The sequence below is a fragment of the Gobio gobio genome (assembly GCF_949357685.1).
Source record: "Gobio gobio genome assembly, chromosome: 15".
Classification (NCBI taxonomy): Eukaryota; Metazoa; Chordata; class Actinopteri; order Cypriniformes; family Gobionidae; genus Gobio; species Gobio gobio.
In genome coordinates this window covers 52,657,132-52,667,357 of record NC_137108.1, presented here as the reverse complement: position 1 = coordinate 52,667,357, position 10,226 = coordinate 52,657,132, and the positions used below count along the sequence as shown (strand labels likewise).

Here is a 10,226-nt window from a genome sequence, read left to right as displayed (position 1 = left end):
TATGGCATTTTTAATGCAAAGATGACACTATTTGAGATGTCTATGACAACTTGACATTACCAAGACAACAATCTGTCAAAAACATGTCCCCACCTCACAGGTCTTAAAGGATCTGCTGCTAACATCTTGGTGCCAGACACCACAGCACACCTTCAGGGGGACCAACACAATATAGTCAGTGTATATGTACACACACACACACACACACACAGGTAAAATGAGGAGCATAGGTGCCATTTTCAATCAATATCAAAATTTAATCACAAGTGCATAAAAATTCCAATTGTATGTAGGAGTTTAAGAAACCTTTAATAATCATAATTGCCATTAAAAGAGAGATACAAAACATTGAAGTATTGTGTCATTAAATCCACTTGGGTTTCCAAAAATAAACCTTTGTCTCTCAATTGTGACATTATTAAAATGTTAAAATGTACACATAAACTAACTCTACTCCAAGTGTAAAACGTACTGGGGATAAAGCTTATGAGGGGAAGTAAAAACAGAACAATGGAGGAAAAAACAAACACACGTAGTGAAACTGAAACATCCCAAAGGTCTTGACAACATGTCCTAGCCGGTACACTTTCCTCTATGGGTTCAACCTCTTCATGATCTATTGGGTTCCACTCGAAACCTTTCAATTGGCCCCAAAGAACAAATACAAAAAGCAACAGTAGCAAAACAAAACTGTTAAATACAACTACTAAAAACATGATGTGTGTGTGCGCGCGGGTCTATACACTGTGGAAGCGCGGGCCGGGCGTGGCCACGATGTCGCTGTAGGGCTCGGTCTGGGTCAGCTCGATGGCCTGCTGCTTCTTCAGAACCAGGAAGCTGTAGAACTTGGCCGCCGCCTGCTTCTTGTTGTTGCTCCGGCACAGCTCCAGCAGGCTGATGGACTGGGCTCCGGTTTTAGCCACCACGCGCTGGGAAAGCACAGACGGACATGAGCACACACACACACACACACACACACACACACACTGGTTCTGATACACACCTGTAGGCCGTGGAGCATCTGCTGAGTTCTCTTGTTCCACCGCCGCTCCTCCTGGTCCTGGTCTCCTCCTTGGCCTTCTTCGCCCTGTTGGGAGAAAACACATTTAACTATTATTGGTAATGGCAACGTTTGAGACGCAAATATACTCCAGGTAGAGCGATTGAGCATCTACTGCTCACAGCGGACATTCAGATCTGAGCTGGGACAATTTAATCAATTTAGTCAGAAACACTGAATCATCCAGTAATGAAGCGAGTGAGTCATTGAATCATTCACTCGAGAGATTCATTCAAAAACACTGATTCATCCAGTAGTGATTCATCCAGTAGTGACACAAGTGAGTCATTGAATAATTCACTCAAGAGATTCATTCAGAAACACCAATTCCTCCAGTAATGAAACAAGTGAGTCATTGAATCATTCATTCAAGAGATTCATTCAAAAAACACTGATTCATACAGTAGTGACACAAGTGAGTCATTGAATCATTCACTCAAGAGATTTACTCAGAAACACTGATTCATCCAGTAATGAAACTAGTGAAGTCTTTATGAGTGAGTCATTGAATCATTCACTCAAGAGATTCATTCAAAAACACTGATTCATCCAGTAATGAAATGAGTGAAGTCTTTATGAGTGAGTCATTGAATAATTCACTCAAGAGATTCATTCAGAAACACCAATTCCTCCAGTAATGAAACAAGTGAGTCATTGAATCATTCACTCAAGAGATTCACTCAGAAACACCAATTCCTCCAGTAATGAAACAAGTGAGTCATTGAATCATTCACTCAAGAGATTCATTCAGAAACACCAATTCCTCCAGTAATGAAGCGAGTGAGTCATGGAATCATTCATTCAAGAGATTCATTCAAAAACACAGATTCATCCAGTAGTGACACAAGTGAGTCATTGAATCATTCACTCAAGAGATTTACTCAGAAACACTGATTCATCCAGTAATGAAACTAGTGAAGTCTTTATGAGTGAGTCATTGAATCATTCACTCAAGAGATTCATTCAAAAACACTGATTCATCCAGTAGTGACACAAGTGAGTCATTGAATCATTCACTCAAGAGATTCATTCAGAAACACTGATTCATCCAGTAATGAAACAAGTGAGTCATTGAATCATTCACTCAAGAGATTCACTCAGAAACACTGATTCCCCCAGTAATGAAGCGGGCGAGTCATTGAATCATTCACTCAGAGACACTGATTCCCCAGTAATGAAGCGAGTGAGTCATTGAATCATTCACTCAGAGACACTGATTCCCCCAGTAATGAAGCGGGCGAGTCATTGAATCATTCACTCAGAGACACTGATTCCCCCAGTAATGAAGCGAGTGTGAATCATTCACTCAGAGACACTGATTCCCCCAGTAATGAAGCGGGCGAGTCATTGAATCATTCACTCAGAGACACTGATTCCCCAGTAATGAAGCGAGTGAGTCATTGAATCATTCACTCAGAGACACTGATTCCCCCAGTAATGAAGCGGGCGAGTCATTGAATCATTCACTCAGAGACACTGATTCCCCCAGTAATGAAGCGGGCGAGTCATTGAATCATTCACTCAGAGACACTGATTCCCCCAGTAATGAAGCGAGTGTGAATCATTCACTCAGAGACACTGATTCCCCCAGTAATGAAGCGAGTGTGAATCATTCACTCAGAGACACTGATTCCCCCAGTAATGAAGCGGGCGAGTCATTGAATCATTCACTCAGAGACACTGATTCCCCCAGTAATGAAGCGAGTGAGTCATTCACTCAGAGACACTGATTCCCCCAGTAATGAACCAGTGAGTCATTGAATCATTCACTCAGAGACACTGATTCCCCCAGTAATGAAGCGAGTGAGTCATGGAATCATTCACTCAGAGACACTGATTCCCCCAGTAATGAAGCGAGTGAGTCATGGAATCATTCACTCAGAGACACTGATTCCCCCAGTAATGAAGCGAGTGAGTCATTGAATCATTCCCTCAGAGACACTGATTCCCCCAGTAATGAAGCGAGTGAGTCATTGAATCATTCACTCAGAGACACTGATTCCCCCAGTAATGAAGCGAGTGAGTCATTGAATCATTCCCTCAGAGACACTGATTCCCCCAGTAATGAAGCGAGTGAGTCATTGAATCACTCCCTCAGAGACACTGATTCCCCCAGTAATGAAGCGAGTGAGTCATTGAATCATTCACTCAAGAGATTCATTCAAAAACACTGAATCATCCAGTAATGAAGCGAGTGAGTCATTGAATCATTCATTCAAGAGATTCATTCAAAAACACAGATTCAACCAGTAGTGACAAGTGAATCATTCACTAAAGAGATTCACTCAGAAACACTGATTCCCCAGTAATGAAGCGAGTGAGTCATTGAATCATTCACTCGAGAGATTCACTCAGAAACACTGAATCCTCCAGTAGTGACACAAGTGAGTCATGGAATCATTCATTCAAGAGATTCATTCAAAAACACTGATTCCTCCCGTAATGAAACAAGTGAGTCATGGGATCATTAATTCAAAAGATTCATTCAAAAACACTGATTCATCCAGTAGTGACACAAGTGAGTCATTGAATCATTCACTCAAGAGATTCATTCAGAAACACTGATTCATCCAGTAGTGACACAAGTGAGTCATTGAATAATTCACTCAAGAGATTCATTCAGAAACACTGATTCATCCAGTAATGAAACAAGTGAGTCATTGAATCATTCACTCAAGAGATTCATTCAAAAACACTGATTCATCCAGTAGTGACACAAGTGAGTCATTGAATCATTCACTCAAGAGATTCATTCAGAAACACCGATTCATCCAGTAATGAAACAAGTGAAATCTTTATGAGTGAGTCATTGAATCATTCACTCAAGAGATTCATTCAAAAACACTGATTCATCCAGTAGTGACACAAGTGAGTCATTGAATCATTCACTCAAGAGATTCATTCAGAAACACTGATTCATCCAGTAATGAAACTAGTGAAGTCTTTATGAGTGAGTCATTGAATCATTCCCTCAAGAGATTCATTCAAAAACACTGATTCATCCAGTAGTGACACAAGTGAGTCATTGAATAATTCATTCAAGAGATTCATTCAGAAACACTGATTCATCCAGTAGTGACACAAGTGAGTCATTGAATCATTCACTCAAGAGATTCATTCAAAAACACTGATTCATCCAGTAGTGACACAAGTGAGTCATTGAATCATTCACTCAAGAGATTCATTCAAAAACACTGATTCATCCAGTACTGACACAAGTGAGTCATTGAATCATTCACTCAAGAGATTCATTCAGAAACACTGATTCATCCAGTAGTGACACAAGTGAGTCATTGAATCATTCACTCAAGACATTCATTCAGAAACACTGATTCATCCAGTAATGAAACTAGTGAAGTCTTTATGAGTGAGTCATTGAATCATTCCCTCAAGAGATTCATTCAAAAACACTGATTCATCCAGTAGTGACACAAGTGAGTCATTGAATCATTCACTCAAGAGATTCATTCAGAAACACTGATTCATCCAGTAGTGACACAAGTGAGTCATTGAATCATTAACTCAAGAGATTCATTCAGAAACACTGATTCATCCAGTAATGAAACTAGTGAAGTCTTTATGAGTGAGTCATTGAATCATTCCCTCAAGAGATTCATTCAAAAACACTGATTCATCCAGTAGTGACACAAGTGAGTCATTGAATCATTCACTCAAGAGATTCATTCAGAAACACTGATTCATCCAGTAGTGACACAAGTGAGTCATTGAATCATTCACTCAAGAGATTCATTCAGAAACACTGATTCATCCAGTAATGAAACAAGTGAGTCATTGAATCATTCACTCAAGAGATTCATTCAGAAACACTGATTCCTCCAGTAATGAAACTAGTGAAGTCTTTATGAGTGAGTCATTGAATCATTCCCTCAAGAGATTCATTCAAAAACACTGATTCATCCAGTAGTGACACAAGTGAGTCATTGAATCATTCACTCAAGAGATTCACTCAGAAACACCAATTCCTCCAGTAATGAACCAGTGTGTATGACCCAGTAGCCTCACCTCCTCATCGCTGTCCTCCTTGTCCTTGTCCTTGCCCTTGTCATCTAACAGGTCCAGTTCTGGCACCAGTCTGGAGAGGTTGGTGAGGTCTTCAGGAGGAAGCTCCACCTGGGGCATCTCCAGCTGATGGGAAAGGACGGACTGGTCCACTGGCTGCAGCGTCTGATCCAGCACTCCCATTGGCTGAAAGACAAGCGTGCAGGGTTAGGCTCGGCCACTAGACCTTCACTGGCCATCAGGGTCACTGGGAGACTCACTGGGAGACTCACTGGCAGCACCGCGTCCTTCTCCAGAGACTTGCGCTTGAGGCCGCGCTGGCGAGAGGGCGGCGGCATCATAGACTCGTCCAGAGCGGTTCTGCTGCCCTCCATAGAGGAGGCCTGAAGCAGACTGGGCTCCTCCATGATGGTCTGATCTGCGGAACACATCATCACAAGGGGGATATGAATATGAATATTCATGAGGTGACAAGTAATCATTCTAACATCAAACGTCAGAATTATGACATATAAATTCATATTTGGCATCATATTTATGAGATGAAAAGTAATAATTCTAACAAAACGTCAAAATTATGACAAATTCATATTTATGAGATGAAAAGTAATAATTCTAACATAAAATGTCAAAATTATGACAAATAAATGTATATTTATGAGATGAAAAGTAATAATTCTAACATCAAACGTCAAAATTATGACAAATAAATTTATCAGATGAAAAGAAATAATTCTAACACAAAACGTCAAAATTATGACAAATAAATTTATCAGATGAAAAGAAATAATTCTAACACAAAACGTCAAAATTATGACAAATAAATTTATCAGATGAAAAGAAATAATTCTAACACAAAACGTCAAAATTATGACAAATAAATTTATCAGATGAAAAGAAATAATTCTAACACAAAACGTCAAAATTATGACAAATAAATTTATCAGATGAAAAGAAATAATTCTAGCACAAAACGTCAAAATTATGACAAATAAATTTATCAGATGAAAAGTAATAATTCTAACACAAAACGTCAAAATTACGCCATATAAATTCATATTTGGCATCATATTTATGAGATAAAAAGTAATAATTCTAACATAAAACGTCAAAATTATGACAAATAAATGTATATTTATGAGATGAAAAGTAATAATTCTAACATCAAACGTCAAAATTATGACAAATAAATTTATCAGATGAAAAGAAATAATTCTAACACAAAACGTCAAAATTATGACAAATAAATGTATATTTATGAGATGAAAAGTAATAATTCTAACATCAAACGTCAAAATTATGCCATATAAATTCATATTTGGCATCATATTTATGAGATGAAAAGTAATAATTCTAACATAAAACGTCAAAATTATGACAAATAAATGTATATTTAGGAGATAAAAGTAATCATTCTAACATAAAACGTCAAAATTATGACAAATGTATATTTATGAGATAAAAGTAATCATTCTAACATAAAACGTCAAATTTATGACATATGTATATTTATGATATGAAAAGTAATAATTATAACATAAAACGTCAAAATTATGATCCTAATTGGAAAATCTGATTTAAATGCCATAATTAGGACATGAAAAAAAGTCACAATTATGACAAATAAATGTATATTTATGAGATAAAAGTAATAATTCTAACATCAAACGTCAAAATAAAGACAAATAAATTTATATTTGGCATCATATTTATGAGATGAAAAGTAATAATTCTAACATAAAACATCAAAATTATGACAAATAAATTCATATTTATGAGATGAAAAGTAATCATTCTAACAAAACGTCAAAATTATGACAAATAAATTCATATTTATGAGATGAAAAGTAATAATTCTAACAAAACGTAAATTGTGACAAATGTATATTTCTGAGATTAAAGTAATAATTCTAACATAAAATGTCAAAATTATGACATTCATATTTATGAGATGAAAAGTAATAATTCTAACAAAATCTCAATTATGACAAATTTATATTTCTGAGATAAAAGTAATAATTCTAACAAAACAAAAATTATGACAAATAAATTAATATTTATGAGATAAAAAGTAATAATTATAACATAAAACGTCAAAATTATGATCCTAATTGGAAAATCTGATTTAAATGCCATAATTAGGACATGAAAAAAAAGTCAAAATTATGACAAATAAATGTATTTTTATGAGATAAAAAGTAATCATTCTAAGATAAAACATCAACATTATGACAAATAAATGTATATTTATGAGATAAAAGTAATAATTCTAACATAAACCGTAAAAATTAAGACAAATAAATGTATATTTGGCATCATATTTATGAGACGAAAAGTAATACGTATAACAAACATCAAAATTATGACAAATTTATATTTATGAGATAAAAATACTTGTAAAATAAACGTCAAAATGACAAATTTATATTTAGGAGATGAAAAGTAATAATTATAACAAAACGTCAAAATGATGACAAATAAATTTATATTTATGAGATGAAAAGTAATAATTATAACAATAAACGTCAAAATGATGACAAATTTATATTTATGAGATAAAAATGCTTGTAAAATAAACGTCAAAATGACAAATTTATATTTATGAGATGAAAAGTAATAATTATAACATAAAACGTCAAAATTATGACAAATTCATATTTATGAGATAAAAAGTAATAATTCTAACAAAACGTCAAAATTATGACAAATTCATATTTATGAGATAAAAAGTAATAATTCTAACAAAACGTCAAAATTATGACAAATTCATATTTATGAGATAAAAAGTAATAATTCTAACAAAACGTCAAAATTATGACAAATTCATATTTATGAGATAAAAAGTAATAATTCTAACAAAACGTCAAAATTATGATACTAAGTGCAAAATCTGATTTAAAAAGCTATAATTAGGATGGATGCAGGATTTTTTGGCCATCAAATGTAGGTCCATTCCCTGCCGTTATAAAGCTTGTCAGAGCCAGGGCAGGTGTTAATATAAGTGTGTGTTGGTCTGACAGAAGAACGTCTCACACACACAGGATGACCTGAGGGAGAGTGTGTATATATATATATATCTATATTACCGATGACATCACTCCTGTGTCCCAGCGCCTCCTCTCTGGGCACTTCTGGGTTCTCCAGCTCCTTCAGGAAGTCCTCCAGGCTATCGGCCTCTCCTCCCTTCCTCCTCTTCCTCAGCTCATCAGGCACCACTGGAGTCAAGCAGCGGGTGAACATCTACACACACACACACATCTCCCATGATTCCTGCGCCGTCACACACTCATGTCACGGAGGCGCGGGCGCGACCCTTCATCAGGGCTCTGAACCGCTTCAAGGAACGAAAACGAAAACCGGAAACGAACGAAATTAAGAGGAACAAAAACGAAACCAATTTGAATCGTTCTGAACAGAAACGTTAATTTGAAATGAGCATTAACCGGTTAATAAGGTTATTTTATCGTTCTCTTTAATATTGTAATCTGGCAGTGCCCAATCATGAATAGAGTTACAGCATGTGATGTGACGGATCAGGCGTGAGTGAAATGTCGTCTGTGAATCTACGCTAACGCTAGTCAGTGCCAGGGTTCCCACTCTTCCTCAGCGATCCTTTTCCAGGATATTTTACATTTTACTACAGTGAGAATAAAAGACAAGGATCACTCCTAAAGTAATATATCGCTCTCTAAGTCTTTAAAAGGCGCACAGTTTATTGCCATGACTTAACTATAAAATCAGTTTTTAATATGAGCTCTTATGACATTATGACTAAGGAAGCTTGTTTCCGCCACAGAATAAATAAAAAAAAGGGTAATTGCGATTTATCTTGCTATTCTGATTTTTTTTTTTTTGCAATTGTGATTCTCGCAAAAAAAAATCTGTCTTTTTTCCCTCAAACTTTTAGACTTTATGTCAATTCTGAGAAAAGTAATAATTGCAAGATATAAACTCGATATTGCGAGAAAAAAAGTCAGAATTTCGCAATTCTGACTATATCTCAAAATAATTCTGAGTGAGATCCCCCCCCCTATGGGTGTTGGTTATGGGGTTATAAACATGCGGAACCGGCTCCTTTAGTCTGTAGCCTCTGGCCAAAAATCCTCCAAAAAACACAAAATGACGATATTGGCGCCATCTGAGGATTTTTTCCAGAAATAAAATGCATAATTCTCTCGTCTCAGGGGGATATGAGGGGGGAAAGTACCATAATTCCAATATATATAAACTACTGATACAAAGCTTAAAGCTAAATCACTGAAGTTACCCTTTAACTTTTTTTAAAATAATTTTCCAGGACAATAACAAGTTTTTCCAGGACATTTTACATTTTCTCTAACTTTCCATGTGTTTTCCAGGACTGGAAAATGTATCATATATTTTCCAGGTTTTCCAGGTTTTCCAGGACAAGTGGGAACTCTGAGTATGAGCACATTTACACGCCTCAAGTACATTTCTTTCCTCGCTGAGGTCATCAATGAAAGCGCAGGTATTCTTTTCGTACGTTTAAATAAGACGTACGGACTTTAAGCTCAGATAGTCTGATTTAGGCAAGTTTGTGGATTCAGTTTAAGCCTATCCAAGTAACGCTAGGCTATAGCATCTGTCAAACATTTGTCCTATAGTCTTCCAGATTGCCAATACAGCTCAATGTTTTCTATATAGACGCTGATGCTTCGTATTAAATGGTGTTATATTGCATTAATGATCGAGCTTTATTAGCTGACTGAATTTGATTATGGGATGCAAGGACGTGTTGCAGTGTTTGCTTTGAAATTACCAGCATTAAAAGAGCAATGGTTATCCAGTTTATTTATTCTTTATTCATGCAATTTTTAAAACAAGTCGTGTTGAAAAAAAAGTTACGTACAAAGAATGTTCTCACTCTTCTGAAAATAATTCAGCATAAGAGCCACTTTCAGCTCCATTAAAACAGCTCAATATTTGTCCCGCTGTTTATGCTTTATGTAATTAATGCATGTATTTCTGGTTTTAAAAATGTTATGAAATAAATATTCAAGTTTAATTACCATGCGTTATATTATTATTGAGTGAAAATAAGTCTATTTATACGCATTTGTTTAAAGTATAGGCTAAATTAAAATAACGTTATTAAAGGGTTAGTTCACCCAAAAATGTAAATTGT

General features: G+C 35.7%; 1 protein-coding gene across 2 annotated transcripts in view; it reads right to left on the bottom strand.

The window, feature by feature from the left end:
- Window positions 1-231: 231 nt before the first annotated feature.
- rad21a (RAD21 cohesin complex component a) overlaps window positions 232-10,226 on the bottom strand; it is a 31,315-nt gene continuing 21,320 nt past the window's right edge. Inside the window, exons 10-14 of one of the 2 annotated variants that reach the window (XM_079836413.1) lie at window positions 8,167-8,320; window positions 5,341-5,498; window positions 5,084-5,266; window positions 1,004-1,087; window positions 232-929 (exon numbers count right to left, since the gene is read on the bottom strand). In XM_079836413.1, coding sequence (XP_079692539.1) covers window positions 738-929; window positions 1,004-1,087; window positions 5,084-5,266; window positions 5,341-5,498; window positions 8,167-8,320 — 771 coding nt within the window. In that variant the 3' untranslated portion in view covers window positions 232-737. The remainder of the gene's footprint in view (window positions 930-1,003; window positions 1,088-5,083; window positions 5,267-5,340; window positions 5,499-8,166; window positions 8,321-10,226) is intronic. The other variant, XM_079836414.1, reaches the window with a different exon arrangement.